This window comes from Bufo gargarizans, chromosome 3, assembly GCF_014858855.1.
Source record: "Bufo gargarizans isolate SCDJY-AF-19 chromosome 3, ASM1485885v1, whole genome shotgun sequence".
Classification (NCBI taxonomy): domain Eukaryota; kingdom Metazoa; phylum Chordata; class Amphibia; order Anura; family Bufonidae; genus Bufo; species Bufo gargarizans.
In genome coordinates, this window is record NC_058082.1 from 509,958,036 (window position 1) to 509,980,497 (window position 22,462).

Consider the following 22,462-nt stretch of genomic DNA (forward strand, 5'->3'; position numbering starts at 1 on the left):
ACGGCTCATTCCTATTCAAGTGAATAGGAACGAGCCGTCCTATTAGATGGGCAACTGTATCCAATAAGATTCTTTTCCCAACCTTTCCAGAAAATAACTTTGACATGTTAAATTTAAATCTATTAGAAGTATCTGTAATCTGCTCCCCCCCCCCCACCCACCCATTCCTACAGAAATTTCAGCAATGGCAAGCATGTACTTTCTAGTGAAGTAGGGCATGACAGCTGTCAGCTGAATCCCAGACCCTCTCCCTTTAAGGCTACTTTCACACTGGCGTTTTGGCTTTCCGTTTGCGAGATCCGTTCAAGGCTCTCACAAGTTGTCCAAAACGGATCAGTTTGCATTCGAATGCATTCTGAATGGAAAAGGATCCGCTCAGAAAGCATCAGTTTGCCTTCGTTCCGTCTCCATTCCGCTTTGGAGGTGGACACCAAAACGCTGCCTGCAGCATTTTGGTGTCCGTGTGACGAAACTGAGCCAAACGGATTCGTCCTGGCACACAATGTGAGTCAATGGGGACGGATCCATTTTCTCTGGCACAGTAGAAAACGGATCCGTCCCCCATTGCCTTCCAATGGTGTTTAAGACGGATCGGTCATGGCTATACAAGACATAATACAACCGGATCCGTTCATGAGAGATGCAGGCGGTTGTATTATTGTAACGGAAGCGTCTTTGCAGATCCATGATGGATCTGCAAAAAAACCGCTAATTGTGAAAGTATCCTAAGAAAATGATCCACCCACAGACAATACTTCCTAATTAGATAGGTCATTCTGATTATGATGAAAGCCTTCCGGCAAGTAATATCTGAGGACTGCTGTATGTTGCCTAATATGGCTTCAGATCTCAAATTGCGTGTGTGGGGGTGGGGCCCGACCAGGAATTAAAAACAGCAAACAAATAAAAATCAACCATTGCTACCCTGTTAAACTTCCTGTAACTCCTGTGCCGGCACTCTGGTGGTCCCCACGGCAGCCAATCACTGGCCCCCGTAGTCGTGTGCCTTACAGTGCTTGGTGTGGTTCCCTCTGAGCAGCAGGACTTCCGCTGCAGCACGTGAGCAAGAATCTTTATAAAAGTTGTCATATCTAGTAAATAGATATGTAAGTAATGTGTGCTGCACCTGCCCTGCCACCCTCAGACATGTCCGTTTTAGTAAATCATGGTATTCCACAACTGAATAATCTATTCTTATGACTCCATTATTCCTACTAGAAGTTTATGAATGAATTGTCAACTGGGCTGTACTAGCTGGGGATGTGTCCCTGCACAGTCTGGCAATGTCAGACTGCGACACCCCCATGGGTAAATCCCAGATGGCAAAATGGTAGAAATAATGGCACAACATTGAAATTCTAGGAAAAGATGCTCCAGAATTTTTATTACGAGGGGAATGCAAGTAGTTACTAAAACATACAGGTGAAACTCGAAAAAATATCGTGCAAAAGTCCATTTATTTCAGTAATGCAAATTAAAAGGAATTGCATTAATGCAGCCTAAAATTAGAATTTTGTGAAAAGATTCAATATTCTAGGCTCAAAGTGTCTAGTCTCTAGTCCGCTAATTAATCCATACCCCTGAGCAAAGGGGACCTCAAAATCAAGACTTTGGGGTTTCATAAGCTAAAAGCCATAATCATCCAAATTATAAACTAATAAAGGCCTGAAATATCTCGCTTTGAATGTAATGAGTCTATCTCATGTTAGTTTCACCCTTTAAGTTGCATTACTGAAATAAATTAACTTTGCACAATGCTCAAATTTTTTGAGTTTCAGGAGAGAGCGGCCTTGGTGACTCAGTTAAAAGGGTTTTCTGAGATTTAAATACTGATGACCTATCCTCTGGTTGGTGGGAGTCCGACGCCCACGACCCTTACCGATCAGGTGTTTGAGAAGGCACCTGCACCGTGCATTGTATAGTGGCTGTGCTTGGCATCGTGCTCAGCCCCATTCACTTCAATGGGGCTGAGCTGCGCCTAGGCCTCACGACCTAGGTCATAAATATCCTGACACTACCCATATTGGCAGTTATCCAGGGGTTTACACAAGTTGTCATTTTTTTTATTCAAATACCCCATTATGAATTTAATAGACTGAGGAGCTCCACCGTAGAACCCACTTCCATTAGTCAGAGAGCGGCTGAAGATCACCATTTATATCAAGGTTCACTCCTTAAAGGGCATCTCTCAACAGGTTTGTACCTTTGGAACTGGCTGACCTGTTACATGTGCGCTTATCAACTAAAGGCGTCTGTGCTGGTACCATGTTCATATGTGCCCGCATTGCTGAGAAAAGTCTTGGTTTAACGTGTGCAGATGAGCCTCTAGGGTCAATGGGGGTGTTGCTATTACACCTAGAGGCTCTGCTCTCTCAGCAACTGCTGTGCCCTCTGCACTTTTTTTTTTTTTTTTAAATCAGATACCTTTTTATTGAGTTTTATCCAAAAACAAACAAAATGCACATCATGTTTACAGTGTCTAAAACAGTTCAGACATATTAGGATATAGTATTGACACGACAATCACAATTGACTCAAGTACAAGCCCACAACTAACTTCCCCCCTCACGAGACAATCACAGTAACAATTGGCTGCCAGCTCTCAAGGAAGAAGAGTAGAAGTAAAGATTCAGGGTTGGCTCCCCGAAGAGGAGAGCGAAGTTGCTCCCCGGGGTAGCAGCAAGGCCCAATCATCAGCACACCTCCTTAGCTAGATTTATGTATACACCAATTCAGTCTTGCTATGTACTCTGCTATAACAGGAGGCAGCGGGTGTATCCACTTGGCTGCCAATGTTTTACGTGCCTGGTACAACATCCTATAATAATAGGCGGCTGTAGCTGATCAGATTCAAAAATGCTGAGTAGGCACATTTTAGGATAAAGAGGGAAATCTGCCCTATACACTTTATTGATTAGCTGTATTGCCTCACTCCAATATACTCTTAATGCACAGCAGCTCCATAGCATCTGTGCGCCCTCTGCACTTCAGATTGAAAGGGCCAGGAGTGATTATACTTTCACCACCTGGTCCTATCAGAGTGCAGAGGGGGGCGGCAGTTGCAGAGAGAGCAGAGCCTCTTGGTGTAATGGTAACGCCCCTGTTGCTCCTAGAGGCTCATTTGCCTATATTAAAACGTATTTTTTCTCAGCAATGCGGGCACATATGAACATGGGACCAGCACAGACGCCTTCAGCTGCCAAGCACACATGTAACAGGCCAGCCAGTTCCATAGGTACAAACCTGCTGACAGATGCCCATTAATGGCTTCAATATAGACTGTCATTTGTGAATATCTTTTGATTACATGAAAAATGTCCCTGTAATAACAGACAGCTAGCTGAAGTGGAGGCACAGCACTGGGTACACTCCTGCTTCTGGCCTGTATGATATCTATATATTAAAACCTATTTATGGATAATAGCGTTCAGTGGCTGAGAGCCTACAGAAAAAGCAGGGCTTCGTTCTGGAGAGATCACATTTTATAGCTATTCTTCCAGGCACGGGAGCAGCACGGCTTCTTCTTATTTCTTTCCGAAGACACAGAATACTGGGAACGTGCACCAACAGGAAAATATTCGGATCTTTATTTTACCACGGTATCAAGAGCACAATTACAATCTCACATCCCTATATTGATTTTGCTTTACTTTTTATACAAAATTGTACACAGAATAAAGACATAAAATATTTTACAGGCTGTGTCTAATGAATAATTTACATTATGTTCTTGTACAAGGGGGGGGGGGGGGGGGGGGCAAAAAAAAAAAAAAAAACACACAAACAACCTGTACCTCAAACATTCAACCAAAACATCCAAATTTTGGAGCACTTACCATACATTTCAGCTGAAAAAAAAAAAAAAAAAAAACACATGGAAACAAAGGAACAAGTGTGAACAATAGCTACAACCTCTTTATACAAACGCGGTCTTTACAAAAGCCAGATGAATCTAAGAGTACGGGAAAAGAAAACTTTAAAACTCAAATTTACATCTATACAGCCCCGTTCTTGTAAAAAGATAAAAGCCTTGATTATATTCTAATCTTCTTAAAACTGCAGGTATAGCGTCAAGAGAACTGGATAATATGCGTGTTGGGAATAATACACACTGCACTGCAGGTCACGTGCCCATTTGGCCCGACTTTAGTAACTATTAGACTTTAATGTAATACATTCTGGTAACTTACACGAAAGGTCATTAAAATTTTTAAAAAATTTATTAAAGCCTTGCTTAGGATTCCCCCCTGCAGTATGCTATCAAATTACTGGGCCTAGCAGGGTTGATGTTCAGCATGGATGAATCTCCCATGATGGGGCAAGGTTTGCAAACGTCTACCCACTTTTTTTATTTTTTAGTGTCATATGTGCAAAGAAATCAACTTGACCGGATAGAAAGCATAAGGAGCGGCGTCACCACATGCTGGGTCATGATCTACTACAAAAAGTGCCATTAATATTTTACAAAAATCCACCTAAGACGCAAACATTAATGAGACTTCAATCCGTTTTCCTTGTAGGCAATTTATGCCGGTTGACAAGCGACACCAGTCTGATCTTCCCCGAAAACAACCTGTGATCTGCATGCGGCAAAACACGCTACAACTTATACTAAAAAGTGCAATTTCTTTCAATAATTTAAGACCCAAATTAAAAATAAAAGCCCAACATATTACAAGTGTAAACAGCATTTAAAATCTCCATAAAATTCCATGTGCCAATTCTCTAAAGTGGACCGACAGACGTACATACGAGCAACACACATGGTGCCGGCTATTTTCACTGTGTAAGCGAAGACGTCTACACTGCTCTTTGCATAATTGCACTGCATAGATTTTACAATTTTCTGATGCAAATAAAACGATCAGTTGTCAACATTGTATATATATCTATAACAGCCATCAATACTGTTATCAGCAGTATTCTCCGGCTGCCCCCTCCTCCCCCCATTAGGTTACTCTATATTACAATAAAGCATTTATTTCTCCAGCCGGAATATATAGTCGCCATTTGGGAAGTATAAAATCTTTAGAATTTATTTAAAAAGAAAACAACTGCTTAAAATACTGGGTATATATTCTGAAATAGACATGTCTTTTTTCCTTTAAAAAAAAAAACAACACAGGAAACATCTAAATTGCAAGTGGATAACACTGGTGATGATAATGAAACGGATGATGAATAAAGCTGCAAACCTGGTACATCAAAGAGGTACAGCATAAAAATATCATCTGTGAACCCAACATGAGGAGAAGCAATGGATTACGTTTTTGCCTAAATACTCCCTCCCCCTTAGATAGGTAAACCTTATTGTACTGCATTTTAGATTCGGAAATACGCAAGAAAAGTTATAAATGGATTAAAAATAAATAAATAAATGTACGTTTCCTAATAATGAATAATTATTTTCATAATTTTGGTGAGATTTACAGACTAGAATAGGATTAACAACAGGTCACATTAGTAGAAATATTACTGCACTTCATACAACCTTGTATCAGTGGGAATGTACACTCCACCATGTGGATCAGATGGGGTCCCGCCTCCAGAAGCACCGAGACCAACAGCGTCATCCCTGCAATTAAAGGGGTTGTGCTGTGCCACAGATATTGATGAGCTATCCTGAGCACTGCACAATCCCTTTAATGTGTTAAGTCACTGCTCCCTGATTCTGATCACTGGAGGACAGACCCCACAGCACACATTGATGGCCTATTTTAAAAGCCAGGTTATAAAAAAATAAAATTAAATTTAAAAGCTTTGTTCGTACAATGCAGATTTTGATATTTCCCAGCCAAAACTAGAAATGGATTGAGAGGGGGGGGGGGGGGGCAATTTTTTTTATATATATTTCTTAATATACCTTTTACTTTAGGATCCACTCCTTGTTTTCCCCGAGAGAGGAAAAAAAATTTAAAGTTAAAACTGCACTGTGTGAATGAGTAACATCAATTGGGCAAAGTTTTTGCAAGTGTGATCTGTGGAGAGCAGGCCATGATATTACTACGTGAATTACTATGGGGAGAAAATTACAAAAACAGCACATGAAATACATAGACAACTGTGGAAGAGTGAACTGAACATATCTCCAGTGATCTCCTCGTAGATGCAACTTTGTTAATTTATTAAACAAAGAGCAGGACTGGAATAAAAAAAGTAACTATTAGCTTAGAGGCACAGAGAAACAAAAAACAAAACCGGACACTGGTCTCTACAAAAACGGGTATGTTTTAGCAGTATTCGGCACACACCGACAGTCACACCAAGCTGGCCTCTTTATGGTGTTTGATGGTGTGCTGATTCTTTTCAGAGGGCCGGCGAAAGCCTTTCTTGCAGTAGTCGCATCTGTGGGGATAGTCTTTGGTGTGGATGGAGATGACATGGCGTTTAAAACCAGAAGCGTCTGTGGTGTTGTACTCGCAGTACTCACACTGATACACCTTTTTACCACTGTGAGACTTCATGTGCTTCTTCAGTTCCTGTTGCTGCCTGAAGCCTTTGCGGCAGCGTTTGCACCTGAATGGCAACTCCTTAGTATGTACCGACAAGATGTGCCGGCTCAACACAAAAGGGTCCGAAATTTGGAACTCGCAGTGCCTGCACTGATGCATCTTTTTACCTCTGTGTGCCGACTCATGCTTTTTAAGCTCGGAAGGTCGGTGGAAGCCCTTCTCGCAGACTTCACACTTGTGGGGATAATCCTTGGTGTGCACAGAAATAATATGCCTTTTTAGGTCACTCGAGTTTGAGCTTTTGTGGTCACAGTGCAGGCACTGGTGACTTTTGCTCTCCTGATGCAGGATAACGTGTGCCTGCAGATCTTTAGCGTCTACAAATGTCTGGAGGCAAATCTCGCACTTGAATGGCATTTCTTTGCTGTGCTTGGTCTTAACATGGGTTTTTAAATTGGAGGAGTCAGCGGATTTGTAGTCACAATATTGACAGATATATGGCTTCTCGCCGGTATGAGTGCGCATGTGCTTCTTTAATTCTGATGGATGGCGGAAGCCTTTTCCACACTCCACACAGATGTGTGGAAAGCTCTTGCTGTGCACGGCCAAAAGGTGTCTGTTCAGTAAGCCCTGCTCGGCCGTCTCGTAATCGCAGAACTTGCACTTGTGCATTTTGTTGCCCGCCTTTTCCTTGTGTGTCAGCTTGTGGGCGAACAAAGCATTCGCATGTAGAAATATTTTTCCACATTCATCGCAGTCCAGCTCCTTCTCAGTTTTAATGACTGCAGCAGACAGCTTGTGGCTCTCCAGGTGGTTATGTAGACTTACTTTTTTATTGGTGGTGTAGTCACAGTCTGTGCAGCGATATTTCTTACGCACCAGATGTTCAGGGTGGTTCTTCATGTGCCTCTTCAGAAAACCTCGGGATTTGAATTTCTTGCCGCAGATCATACATGGGTAAACAGTAAGTGGGTGGCCATCGGGACCAATAATTATGGCTATGAAATAAAACAAACATATATAATCACTTTATGACACTTTAGTAAACTAGTGGAGATGTTTGAAGGGAGGGGGGGGGGGGGGGGGGGGGCGGGAAAAGTTTCCATAAAAAAAAGCTTGTGGTTTTAAAGAGAATCTGACACTGAAAACGCAGTGCAATTAGCGGGTTATAGAGCAGGAGGAGCTGAGCAGTTTGAGGTGTAGTTTTATGGGAAAAGATTCAGCAAAACCTTTAGTCAGTTAATTCTTAGCTCTTTTTGAGCTTAATAGATAAGTGGGGCATCTCCGTGACGGACAGCTATAAAACTAGCAATACTGTTTTGCTCAGTTCCTCCTGCTCTATAACATGTGGCCTGCGGATTGCACTGCATTTACATGGCGACGGGTTCCCTTTAAGAGCCTGTATTTTTCTGTGCTTGTTGAAGATTTCAGGCACAGTCATCAGTGCTTCTGTCCAGACATCTGTTCAACAGCCCTTTAGGCCCCTTTCACACGGGCGAGTATTCCGCGCGGATGCGATGCGCGAGTTGAAAGCATTGCATCCGCACTGAATCCTGACCCATTCATTTCTATGGGGCTGTGCACACGAGCAGTGATTTTCACGCATCACTTGTGCGTTGCGTGAAAATCGCAGCATGCTCCTCTTTGTGTGTTTTTCACGTAACGCAGGCCCCATACAAATGAATGGGGTTGCATGAAAATCGCAAGCATCCGCAAGCAAGTGCGGATGCGGTGCAATTTTCACGCACAGTTGCTAGGAGACGATCGGGATGGGGACCCGCTCATTATTATTTTCCCTTATAACATGGTTATAAAGGGAAAATAATAGCATTCTGAATACAAAATGCATAGTACAATAGCGCTGGAGGGGTTAAAAAAAATTAAAATAATTTAACTCATCTTAATCCACTTGCTCGCGCAGCCCAGCATCTCTTCTGTCTTCTTATTTTGCTGTGTGCAGGAAAAGGACCTGTGGTGACGTCACTCCGGTCATCACATTGTCCGTCACATGATCTTTTACCGTGGTGATGGATCATGTGATGACCGGAGTGACGTAACCACAGGTCCTTTTCCTGCACACAGCAAAGAAGAAGACAGAAGAGATGCCGGCTGCGCGATCAAGTGGATTAAGGCGAGTTAAATTATTTATTTTAACCCCTCCAGCGCTTTTGTACTATGCATTCTGTATTCAGAATGCTATTATTTTCCCTTATAACCATGTTATAAGGGAAAATAATACAATCTACAGAACACCGATCCCAAGCCTGAACTTCTGTGAAAAAGTTCGGGTACCAAACATGCCGATTTTCTCACGCATTACAATGTTTTGCAGTCGCGCAGAAAAATCGTGCATGTTCCCGCAACGCACTCGCATCTTTTCCCGCAATGCCCGTGTGAAAGAGGCCTTACACAATCTGATTTTGCAGGCAATTATTGGGAGCAAACCATTTGTTTCTGATAACTACCTGCTCATCAGAGGAGGCAAGAGCTACAATCATCTCCTCTGTATGGGGGAGAGTGGTCGCTCATCCCTATACAAATTCATTGTTTCTGGCAGCAGATCCTTGTTGATACAGGAAGATCTGCTGCCCAGGAACAATGAATTTGATGACCGCATCAACTTTGCTCTCACCCTATTAACAAGCGTTTGCTCATTCTCTGGGTGATTGGAGGCACTTCAACATGGGGCATTTATTAGAACCAGTGTTCATATGAAAGTTCACTCCTGATAATCAGCCTGTGTAAAAGGGCCTTATGCTCCTAAAATACTTAAAGGTGGAAAAACTATATACTGCTGGTTCACTTTTTTATTTATTTATTAACAAAAGTGGTGAGACTGGTACAAAACAACCAAGAAAGTGATTAACCTTGCCAACCCCCCAATGTCCCCGCACAGATGCTTCCTGGATCCACTCAAACCACAAATGGCCAATCACTGACCGAGGAAGGTCAGTGCTGAGGTCATTTCCTGAAAGTTGAAATGGGTCAGAAAGTGGCCAGCGTGGACCCAGGCAGTGGCAGAATAAGCGAAGTGGAGTATGAAATCTTTGCCTACTTTATGTAATTCTGACTTTTTGTTTGAGCTGAGCATGCATGTGTATGGAGGTGATGGTAGAGATACTGTAGCTATCAGCTGAATGAGGACACAGACAACAGGTATCAGTGTGTGGCCAGCCTTAGACTTCTAAGATAGACCTCACCTTTACATGGATATTATGCGACTGGCTACAGCAAATGGTTGTGCGGCCATGATAACGGTAGAAAGTCTAAGAGGGCCCCAGTGTACTTTCACCTCAACGCTGTGTGACATGTACTCATGTGGCATGTCACTGTGCAGTGCAGTGCAGTGCTGCTTGGGGACATACTAACGCCAGTAATTGGCTGTATCGGTTCATGTGACGCCATCTGTTGCCCACCCGGAAGTAAACAAGCCTGGGACTGGAAGATCACCGGTCACAGCTAGGGCACAGGACCGAGGCGGCAGGCACAAAGTGAGCACGATTCTTTCATTAGGTCAAACTTGCTAGGTGGACCACATAAAGACCAATTCTGGAAAACCCCTTTAAAAAGCCATCATGGGTTGCTAGAGAACAGCCAACCAAGCTTGATTACCCCAAACAACTATTTTTATTGAAACATATTTTAAAATAATTCAATATCCCTCCTCACATGAGATTAAAATATTAGAGACATGAGCACTATGCATTCTTCAGAACTGAAGACTAGTCCCGCATATGGCACACTGAAGCATTTAACATTGGCATCAGTTATACTTCAGTGTAAGTTGTACATATGGATGTATGTGTTTAATATGACCTGCAGTAACAGAAGGAAATTAAAATGTTTTCTACCAACTAGGACCTCTAGTGGCATGCTTGCAGTATTCCTTTCTTTTGTCCAAAGCTTTTCCTCTATTAAGACACTGCGCAACCGAAAACCTGTTTGTATACATGAGAAAGCACACACCTTGAAGGGGGAAGGGGGGGGAATGAAAATCCAAAATGGGGCGGGGGGGGGGGGGGGGGGGGGGGACTGGGGAGACGCAATGCTGTCACAGTTTTATAGGATTTATTTCACAATGTTCCCCATGCAGTAAAATTGACCTGTACCCTTCATTCTCTGGGTCCGTATTATTATAACAAAACCACATTTATAAAGTTATTTTCGTGTTTTTGAATACTAAAATAAATTTAAAAAAAACTGACCTTTTCATCACCATATTCCGACCCCCATAGCTTTTTAACATCTACTGAGCTGTGTGACAGGTCTATCTGTATTTTCTATTGATACCATTTTGCAGAGTGTATGACTTTATTGATCACTTTTTATTCAATTTTCTGGGGAGGTGAAGTGTCAAAAAAAATAAAAATGGCGTTCACCATGCGGGATAAATGTGTTTATATTTTAATGGTTTGGACATTTTGTGATGCATCAATGTCGATGATTTTAGTTTTTTTATTGTTTATTTTTAATTTTAACTATAGGGAAAATGGGGCGTTTTAAATTTAAAACTTTATTTTTTATTGTCATCATCCTAGATGCCAATAAGAAGCAGTTACTAGATTGCTTCTCCCTTACATTTCAATGATTTGCCATTGCAATTCATTGCAGATTCACCATGTTCTTATGGAGTCCTGCCAACTACAACTGCAATAGCATGGGTTTCTTCGGAGAGACCCAGGCTATTGCAGAAAATGAACAGCTCCCCTAAACCATGCGGGGAAGCCACATCATCTGAGGGGGTTAAATGTCTGCAATCGGCGTTATTGTCAATCGCAGACAGTAGCCCCAGGTGTCCGCTGTCTAAAACAGCAGAAACCCATTGGCTATGGCTCCTGCAGCGATCGCGAGCGGATGCAATGTTTTAAGGGTCCAATGTCTACTGCAGCCTAAACTGCTGCTACATTTGCAAGTGAAACCAGAAGCATTCATGGTTGAGCAGCATGGTGGCTGAGTAGTTAGCACTTTTGCTTTGCAGCCCCAGGGTCCTGGGTTTGAATCCAACCAATGACAACTTCTGCATGGAGTTTGTATGTTCTCCTAGTGTTTTGCATGGGCTCCCTCCCATTGAGGACAGAGTGATGCTAATGTCTGTAAAGCGCTGCAGAATATGTCAGCGGTATACAAGTGAGTATAATATTAGCATGTACTGTACTCTTGGGAAACCCCCTTCTTAAATTAGGAAGTACCAAACAAAAAACTTTTGCAGAACCCAGTTTTATTAAGAAAATACAAACCTGTTTGGTACTGGCGATTTTCTCCCCTTCTCTTTTTCTTTGGTTTTTGCTTTCCTAGCCTGTCCAGTCCATCAGATTCATCTATGTGCAAAAGGGCACTGGCAGTGCCATTCCTGTGCTCCACTCCCTCCAAGTTGTTACTCATATTATTACCTAGAACACAACATAAGCTTATCAAATAGACTAGACAAGTTCTCTGGGTGATTGTGGATGAAGCAGTACTGCACTAATGCAGTGCTTCATGCCGCAACTTAGCACATTAAAGAGGATACAACAGAAAAATGGAGTGAACTATTTAGTTGTTGCAAAAGGTTGTTGTAAGCTCGACCGCAGCAACAGTTGTTATACGAGTCACATAACGTTTGAATCAGATCCCAGCCTCTCAAAGTACAGTACCATGCTGGACTTTACAACATACAGTACGGGGATGGGCAAAAGGTGGTTCAACAAAGTATGATAATGATCATAATAAACCAGCCACAAAGTAGATAATACAAGAAATGTTTATATGGCCTTTACCATAAGCTGCAGCCCAGGCAACTGGCATGAAAGTCTTGCTTAGTTCAGCATCATCCAGCTGATGTTCTTGCGTTATTGCAGCATCTTCCTCTCCAACAATTACCTCCATATACACTTCATCAGCAATTTCTGCTACATCTGAAGAAGCAGAGACATACATTACTTCGAGCTCTTCTTTAAACTGCAGAATCAATGCAAACTACCTGAATCAAGTGTAACAGCATAAAAATTGTGTTCAACATACAAACAGAATGCTTACGGTTCACAAGTGACAAGCATGTGAACTCACCCAAATCATTATCATCATGCTGAGAATCATTCACTGCCATGTAAACCATTTTTTCACGAGGAAGACGACCTCCTGTATGAGGATCAAGAAGTCCATCTCCTGGATCATTCTCAGACTCACTCTCCACAATGTCTACAGTGCCACCTGACAAAGAACACACTAATGTCACTTTTCTTTAAAAATAAAAAGTAAATTAACATCACAGATTATACCTATTGATCCACGTTATAGTGTAAGTGACTTTCACAATCAAATTTAACTTTCTTACCCAAGTCTTCACCAGGGTCTGCCTTAAAAATGTAAACCTTGATGACTTCTGGACATGATCCATCTAGCTTAGCTGGGTCTCCGTCCATTTCACCACCCATAGCAATTTCTTCTGCACACTCTTCATCAATCTTGTCAGCGTCATCCACTATACCGTTAAATATAAAATATATTAGCAATGTATTCAGCAACTGCAATACCGTGTAAGTTATTCTTAAAAAGATATGTTTACATTCTCACTTCCAGCAAATATGACACAAGGAAAATGCATCCTCATTCTGGAATAGTGGGCAAAAAAATGCTAATTTTTCCTTTATGCCATGGCGGCCAATAGTGCATCCAGACCGGTGGGTGTATAGCACAGATACCGTGTACTTCGCTCAGAGACACTTATACTAACATAGCTGTCTGCCAAACAAGCCATTCGTCCGAAGCCTTCCATCCCATTCAATATCATCAGTTGGCTCAACTAAGCATGCATGTGCTGTAAATGGGGAATGTCTCTGCCACACACCTTCTAGGTAGCTTATTATTATTTTTTTTTATGAAGAAAGGGATTGGCATGGTGAACTCTTAACAGTCAGAATGCCAGAGATACTTTAGCATATCCTCACTCTCTGTGAGGTTTACAAGAGGGCAGGATAAGAGTCTACGTTGTCACTGGTCGTATAAAAGGCAGTATGTAACTGTTCCCTAACAGAGCGTTAGTGGTGGCAATATTCATATCAAAATTCTAAATTCTATTTTTCATTTTTATTCTCAGAAGGAAAGTTTTTTCACCTCTCTTCTAGAGTATATTCCTATTGAAAAAATGAAAAGCGGTTCTCCAGGCTCTATTATATTGATGACTTAGCCTCAGACCCCGCTGGTCTGATATTGATGACCTATCGTGAGGATAGGTAATTAATATAGGAGAGCCCGGAGAGCCCCATTAACCCAGTAAAACCATATACTCTTAAATATACTGAGAATCTGGTGCTGATGCTTCCCTTTAAAGGGATACTATAGTTAATGTAAATGGGCTGAACTGCAGTACACCGCTGCATCTAAAACAGTGAAAATTAACTTTCATTTTCATCGGGTGAAGTCGTATAGGTCAGTCTCTTACTGATCCCACACTGAGGTCCTATGTGAAAGACAAGTCATCACTGAAACATCCTCCTATTTCTTATTATTACAGTTTACAGACATATATAAGAAAGGTTAGTTGCTGTAACTTACAAGATATCATAAGGTAGTCATCACAATTTACTTCTTCCCCATCAGGACCTTGCACTGGAATGCCATTAGCATCAATCACGGCTTCAGAACCACAGTCTGCGACAAGGACCTCTTCTGAAATCATATCATCACCAAGACCATCCTCTGCCATCTCTTCCCCTACTATATGATCTGGATGAAGAACACGTTCACGCCTGCCAACAGTCAACGCTCCTGCCACTAAATCAGAGTCCAAAACATTCTCGGGAACATCACAATTGGATAATACATCTTCCTCCAGCTCCTGTTCCTCTGTGTCAGGCCCAATGTCATCTTCTAAAACCTGCTCTGGTATTATTACAGTCTCTGATCCCCGTGTTCCCTCTAAAATGTCAGAACACTGCACATCCTCAATGACCACATCTTCAATTACATCCTGAATAACAACAGAGTCGGCATCATCATGAAATCCTTGAACGGACATGCCCCCATCTCCATCTGAAACAAAGACAGTCTCTTGGATTTCCACAATTATCTCATTACCATTAAGGTGAGAGGCTCCGGGTTCTACAAAATAGTGACAAAAGAACAAAGCAGAGGTAGTGAGTTTCATTGTATAACAGTCATATTAATGAAAGACATATGCTGACCAGCACTATAACCTCCTCCCAACTGTGCCACATAAACATATGCAAGTTTACAGAATGCCACTTTGCTAAACCTCTGTATATTTGAGATCTCCCTTTCCCTCTGGATCATGGGGTTCTGTAGGGTTTGGGGCAGGTATGACTAACCAAAAGCCACTGGGCACCTGGACAAGCGGCTATTCACACACAGTTAAATCAGCCACAAAGAGGCGAGATCAGCTGAACATAACGATATCTTTCATTTAGGCCTCATGCATACGACCGTATTTTGCATCCGTGTTCGATCCGCATTGCATGTGTACCCAGACCACACAGATTCCTTCCGTGTGCATGAGGCCTTAGCGATTCACTTAACTCCTTCTGGAGAATATTTGTACCCACATTGAGGGTGGGTCCAAGTCACTCTGTGCAGCCTTGCTCCTCGTGTTTCCCCTGCCAGCCCCTCCTCGTGTTTCGCTGAAAGGGCGAGGTTCATGCAGTCATTTTGCTTGACCTTATCAATCAAGGTGGGGGGGCACGCAGAGGATGCAGAAGAAGCAAGGGTGCACAGAGTGGCTTGAGCCTGCCCTCAGTGCTCTAACTGATCATTTGCATATGGTTTTAAAAGTAGCCCTACAAAACAATGGCCCAGATTTACTAACGTGCCTGCGCCAAATACCCGTCTAAAAATTGTTGCAATTTGATTCATCTGGGGTTTCTAAGCTTTTTTAAGACATGCTTTGCAGGAAAGGGAGTGGGGTCTAAGATGCACCATTGTTCTGGCGTAACTTTGTCTCAAAGTAAGCCAACCAATAGTTGGTTCAGAGTAAGGCCTCGTGCACACGGCCGTGTTACGCGGCCGAGAGCAGACCGTGGAAACCCGGACGGGATTCCTCCTGACAGCATGAGCGCACGGCGTCATTGGTTGCTATGACGCCGTGCGCTTCATGCAGCCGCTGCTGTACAGTAATACACTATACTAGTGCGCTCATGCTGTCAGGAGGAATCCCGTCCGAGTTTCCACGGTCCGCTCTCGGCCACGGAACACGGCCGTGTGCATGAGGCCTAAGAGAAAAGTGTCCGTCTCTGCTCCACAGTCATCATCCAGCCTGAGCCACTTAGAGAAATGTGGTGCAGGGCTAGACAACCCATCTAAGCTTACACCATCTTTAGGATTAGTAAATCTGGGCCATGTGCCTGGTTTAACAGTGAATTTCCTGGTGACAACTCCCTTCAAGCCCTTTGGTCACTTCTGAGAAAACATTCCCAGAAATGGATATTCTTTAGGCCTCTTGCACACGACCGTATGGCTTTTTCAGGATTCTGCGGTCCGCAAAAAACTGATCCGCAAAAAAATACGGATGAGGTCCGTGTGCATTCCGTTTTTTGCGGACTGGAACAGCTGGCCCCTGATAGAACAGTCCTATCCTTGTCCGTTACGTGGACAATAATAGGAAATGTTCCATCTTTGAACGGAAAAATGGAAGGCACACAGAGTACCTATCGTTTTTTGTGGATCCATTGAAATGAATGGTTCCATATACGGAACGCAAAAAAAGGAACGTAAACGGGAAAAAAAAAAGGCCTTACTAAGGAGAAGAACAAGCTAAAGGTTTGCTTCCCCAGACTCCTCTGCCACCTAGTGGTAATGGGAGAGAACTGTTAATTAGAAACTGATGCCCCTGTAGATTTTCATCCAGCGGCCAGATATCCTCTGTAATGGTGTGGTGTGCATTACTCCATGTATGCATGTAATCACATGTGGGTCATATAAGCACATCCAGTACCTGAAGTATGAAAAAAAGCATGCGGCTCTGTTTGCAGCGCAAGCTCGGCGACATCTTCTTCCATGACGCTGAACAATCATTAGCTAATTTTTCTATAACAAAATAAATACAGTCATTAGCATAATTCAAACTGAAACTGAGAAAATGCCAACATTGTTAGGTAGAATTCTAATATACAAACACAAGAGCATATTCATCACCATGATGCTAAATGACAGAACAGATATTAAAAGGGCTGCACCCATCTAAGACATTGATGGCACATTGCTAGAATATGCCATCAATGTCAGATAGGAGCCGGTCCCAGAGGTGGGGCGTACACCTATCTCCAGAACGGGCCCCCAGTATGAATGAGTGTACTGCTCATGCACAGGCACCCTCCTTTCACTTCTAAGGGAAAGTTCAGGCCCCTTCACATTTGCGGCCGCGTTCTGGAGTTAGGAGCAGGTGACAGAGGTGGGTAGCTCAGCTATCTGACGGTCATGGCATATCCAGGATGTTTACATGCAGAACTTCCTATTGCCAGCTGTAATGGCTAACCAAACATCCTGCCAGGATGGAAAGTGCCGACATGGGGCACAACTACAGATTTAGCAAAGCTGGTGCTTTCTGCACTGGTCCTCATTTATGATGGGGCGCACACTTAGTCATAAATTAGGTGCACCCTCCTGCAGTCTGTGCTCCAAACCAGTATTCTACGACAGCTCAGAGCTGCTGTACATTTCTGGCTTCATATGGACCAAAATACGGGTGTAAATAAAGATAAATCAGACTCGGCTGTTGGTCACGTTGTTTTATAAAAAACGGTGAGGGCAACGTAAAAAGAGGCACCAGTGACTTTTTCTCCAAAAAAGTTGCATTTAAAAAGTCAAACACACAACTTGTGACGTTTCTGGCGTTGGGGAGATTATAAACCCCGCCCCCCATATAGGGGATTGTTTTTTTTAGGGATAAGCTGCACTTTCTAGCGGCACCATTTAATATTGCATACGATGTAGTGGGAAGCTGGAAAAAATTCTAAATGGGGTGGAATTGGAAGGATAAAAAAATAAATAAAAAATTCTGCCATTGTTTTAAGGCTGTCCCTATACAGTAAAACTAACCTGTTACCTTCATTTTCAGAATCAGTACGATAATAACAACCACAATTATATTGTTTTTCTTGCGTTTTAATACTGAAAAAAACTGAATTTTTCTCTTTTCATCTATGATCTTTATTTTTTATTTAATTTTGGCAAAAGAGGATGGTTTATACTTTTAAAAACTTTACTTTTTTTTAAGTCGCCCTAGGTGACTATAACAAGCAGTCATTAGATTGCCAAGCCTATTCAATAATGGAATCCATTAGTCAATATAGAAGTCAGTATATTCCAAAGCAGTGCTGCCACCTACAGGCCTGTACTGGAATATACCTGCAAAGCTGACGTCAGTGAGGGGGAGCTGTTAAAGGGGTTGTCCGCTTTTTTTCTTTTGATGACCTATCCTCAGGATAGATCATTAATATCAGATCGTCAGGGGTCTGACTCCCGTCACCACTGCTGATCAGCTGTTCAAAGAGAAAGTAGAGCTCGTACGAGCGCCTCCTTCTCCGTCTACCTGGTCGCCATTGCAGCGGCGAGCAGTGTAATTACAACTATGACATCCCATTCACTTCTATGGGACGGTCCTGTCTGTTCAACTGAATAGGAAGAATCCGTCCCATAGAAGTGACTGGGGATGCCATAGTTGTAATTACACTGCGGCTGCAAGCAGGTAAACAAAGAAGAGAAGGCAGCGCTGGTACGAGCTCTGCTTTCTCTTCAAATAGCTGTTCGCCGGGGGCCCAGCTGGGGGGTCAGGTGCCCGCTGATCTGATACCGATGCCCTATCTTGAGGATGGGGCTTCAATATGAAAAAGCAGACAACCCCTTTAGTGACGCATCCACTCCCATATTTCCCCAGAGGTTATATGTCTGCGTACATAGGTACTTATTCAAAATTGCTTACTGGGGCAATGCTGCGCTCCCGGTCCAATTATATTTAACCACGAGTGGACTCCTGCCGTAGCATCCTTCTGAAAAAGCGCGCCAAGAAAGGATATGTCCTTTCCTAGTTTAGGCCTGGCTTTAAAGGGAACCTGTCACCGGGATCATAGAGCTGAGGACATGGGTTGTTAGATGGCCGCTAGCACACCCGCAATATCCAGTCCCCATAGCTCTGTGTGCTTTTATTGTGTAAAAAGAACAATATATATGTAAATGAGGCTACTAACGCTTCCGGAGCCCAGACCGCCCCACATCCTCCGAATCTCCTCCTTGCTCCCCGACTTCACAAAACTAAAGCACCGTAATCTCACGATGCGCGAGCCAGCGCATGCGCAGTTCGTTCCCTGAGGCTGATGCCAGCACAGGGAAGGAACACTATGCCGACACTGTGCATGCGCTAGCTCATGCATCACGAGATTACGGCGCTCTAGCTTTGTGACGTAGGAGATTCGGATGATGGGGGGGGTAGTGCTGGGCTCCGGAAACGTTATTGTGTAAAAAATAAAATAAGGGTCCATTCACACATCCGTGTGTGTTTGGTACTAATAGAATATGCCCATTCTTGTGCGCAATTGCAGACAAGAAGAGGGCATGTTCTATTTTTTTTTCGGAAACGGAAATGCGGATCCGGGTCCGCTTTTTCAGATCAGGGTCGAATGAATGGGTCCGTAATTCCGTTCCTTGCGGATGTGTGAATAGAGCCTAAAAGCACACAGAGCTATGGGGACTGGGTATTGCGGATGTGCTAGCAGCCATCTAGCAGCCCATGTCCCCAGCTCTATGCACAAAATCCCAGTGACAGGTTCCCTTTAAACCACCAGCAGCGCGGCCTGCCATTCAGAACAATCCCACCCGGCTGACGCTGGAATTTTGTCATGTAATTTGCACCCAAGCTGCATTATAGCTGAAAGATCTGGGTACCTGCTGCCTACGTGTCTGAGCCTTATCTTTAGGCCACGTTCACACGCCGCAGAATAATAAATAAAAAAAATCAATGATTTATTTTTTGAGAAATCCAACTCACATTTTGCAAAAATAGTAAAGTGCACTTTGGAACTGGGCTTCTATGTAAATCCACAGCGGGGTTGGTATATAGAGATTCTGCAGATGTCCCTGTGATAGATTGGGGTAGGTGGCAGGTACACAGGTGTGGGGTGACAGGGGCAGATCACAATACATAATGGGCGATGTCTGCAGTGATGACGTAGGAGGCCTCTGCCCCCATACACGACAAGCCGAGCCTAACGCTGCGGGCTTCTTCCTCCCACGCCCTGCCAGTCTATTCCCTCTCAGAGTCATCCAAGATGGCGGCGCCCCCCTCCCTCGCATGCAGCCCGCGGGCTGTCGCCATCTTGCTTTCACTGCTTCTCATTCTCACAGTCGCCATAAAACACACGACTTGTGTGACGGTTGCGATGTAGTAGAGCGCTGATAACCGTACGACACACGCAGGGCCGTGTGTACATTGCGTGTCCTGTGAGATAAGGCGGGGAAGGCCGCCATACCTCCGGCCTAGCTGCGGCCTCCTCTGAGGCCTGCAAGGGCAAGCGGTCGTACGGAGGCCTAGGAGCGGGCCATACAAGGCCGCGGCCTGGGCCTCCTCACACCGGCAAACGTGATAACGTGAGAGAAACGCAAGGCCTGGCGGAGCAGGAGGCGGCTGCAGCCCCGGCTCCTGCCCGCTCCTCTCTGCAGCATTATTAGGCAGAGCCGCGGAAGCCGCCGCGGAGCCCCGCCAGCCGCCCTCTCGGCCTGGTAGCTCCCCTCACGACTGCTCCCTCTTCCCGCCCAGGCCCCCGCACGCTCTCCCGCCGCGGCCTTACCTGCAAATGCTGCAGCAGTTCCTTCCGTGCACCGGGGCGCCTTGTCCGTTAGGCCTGTTCGCGATGGCTGATTCGAAGGGAGGGGGGAAGGTAATAGAGTGAGAGCGAGAGGCAGAAAGGGAGGGGCCGAGCTCGATGGCTGAGAGAAAGAGAGGGGGGAAGGAGGGAGAGGAAAAAAAGAGCGGGCAGCTCTCCTGGCTCGGGCCGCCGTCAGCAATAGACGTCACTGCCGCAGAGCCTCAGGAAAATGCGGAAGGGGGAGGCCGCGTGCGAGGCGCTGGCTGCTCACCCCAGAGCCAAGGCCAGGCCCGGGCCCAGAGCGGGAGCACGGCGCCCCGGGGCGGGGGAGAGCGGAGGCGGCCGCTGCCTGTGCCCACCGCACGGCCGCTCGGATAACACACATTCGTATATGTATATACATACGAATATAGACATTTATATACATGTGTGCGACTGAGGACAGGCTGCCTCACCTCAGTGTGTACATGCACTATCAATGACATATACATGTGTACGACTGACGACTGGCTGCCTCACCTCAGTGTGTACATGCACTATCAATGACATATACATGTGTACGACTGACGACAGGCTGCTTCACCTCAGTGTGTACATGTACTATCGCTGACATATACATGTGTACGACGGAGGACAGGCTGCCTCACCTCAGTGTGTACATGCACTATCAATGACATATACATGTGTACGACTGACGACAGGCTGCTTCACCTCAGTGTGTACATGTACTATCGCTGACATATACATGTGTACGACGGAGGACAGGCTGCCTCACCTCAGTGTGTACATGTACTATCGCTGACATATACATGTGTACGACGGAGGACAGGCTGCCTCACCTCAGTGTGTACATGTACTATCGCTGACATATACATGTGTGCAACTGAGGACAGGCTGCCTCACCTCAGTGTGTACATGTATTATCGCTGACATATACATGTGTGCGACTGACGACAGGCCGCTTCACCTCAGTGTGTACATGCACTATCGCTGACATTTATATACATGTGTACGACTGACAGGCTGCCTCACCTCAGTGTGTACATGTACTATCGCTGACATATACATGTGTACGACTGAGGACAGGCTTCCTCACCTCAGTGTGTACATGTACTATCGCTGACATATACATGTGTACGACGGAGGACAGGCTGCCTCACCTCAGTGTGTACATGTACTATCGCTGACATATACATGTGTGCGACTGACGACAGGCTGCCTCACCTCAGTGTGTACATGCACTATCGCTGACATATACATGTGTGCGACTGAGGACAGGCTGCCTCACCTCAGTGTGTACATGCACTATCGCTGACATTTATATACATGTGTACGACTGAGGACAGGCTGCCTCACCTCAGTGTGTACATGCACTATCAATGACATTTATATACATGTGTGCGACTGAGGACAGGCTGCTTCACCTCAGTGTGTACATGTACTATCGCTGACATATACATGTGTACGACGGAGGACAGGCTGCCTCACCTCAGTGTGTACATGTACTATCGCTGACATATACATGTGTGCGACTGACGACAGGCTGCCTCACCTCAGTGTGTACATGCACTATCGCTGACATATACATGTGTGCGACTGAGGACAGGCTGCCTCACCTCAGTGTGTACATGTATTATCGCTGACATTTATATACATGTGTACGACTGAGGACAGGCTGCCTCACCTCAGTGTGTACATGCACTATCAATGACATTTATATACATGTGTGCGACTGAGGACAGGCTGCTTCACCTCAGTGTGTACATGTACTATCAATGACATATACATGTGTACGACTGAGGACAGGCTGCTTCACCTCAGTGTGTACATGTACTATCGCTGACATATACATGTGTACGACTGAGGACAGGCTGCTTCACCTCTGTGTGTACATGCACTATCGCTGACATATACATGTGTACGACTGAGGACAGGCTGCCTCACCTCAGTGTGTACATGTATTATCACTGACATATACATGTGTAAGACTGAGGACAGGCTGCCTCACCTCAGTGTGTACATGCACTATCGCTGACATATACATGTGTACGACTGAGGACAGGCTGCCTCACCTCAGTGTGTACATGCACTATCGCTGACATATACAGTACAGACCAAAAGTTTGGACACACCGTTTTATTCAAAGAGTTTTCTTTATTTTCATGACTATGAAAATTGTAGATTCACACTGAAGGCATCAAAACTATGAATTAACACATG

The 22,462-nt window shown here is 44.4% G+C and overlaps 1 protein-coding gene across 1 annotated transcript; it reads right to left on the minus strand.

The window, feature by feature from the left end:
* Positions 1-3,577: 3,577 nt before the first annotated feature.
* ZFX (zinc finger protein X-linked) lies at positions 3,578-20,525 on the minus strand. Its single transcript, XM_044283946.1, has 8 exons — positions 20,225-20,525; positions 16,378-16,469; positions 13,986-14,531; positions 12,766-12,912; positions 12,498-12,641; positions 12,209-12,346; positions 11,690-11,842; positions 3,578-7,450 (listed from the first exon to the last, which is right to left on the minus strand). The coding sequence occupies exons 2-8, from the start codon at positions 16,439-16,441 to the stop codon at positions 6,258-6,260; spliced, it is 2,385 nt and encodes a 794-aa protein (XP_044139881.1). The 5' UTR covers positions 16,442-16,469; positions 20,225-20,525; the 3' UTR covers positions 3,578-6,257.
* Between the last annotated feature and the right edge of the window lie 1,937 nt (positions 20,526-22,462).

Bases quoted from the DNA above. Each gene is read 5' to 3' on its own strand.
- ZFX (XM_044283946.1), bottom strand. From the start codon at position 16,441: ATGGAAGAAGATGTCGCCGAGCTTGCGCTGCAAACAGAGCCGCATGCT. The intron at 12,913-13,985 runs GTAAGTTACAGC...TTAACGGTATAG, and splicing joins TGACTACCTTATGATATCTT to TGGATGACGCTGACAAGATT. The intron at 12,642-12,765 runs GTAAGAAAGTTA...GTTCTTTGTCAG, and splicing joins AGACCCTGGTGAAGACTTGG to GTGGCACTGTAGACATTGTG.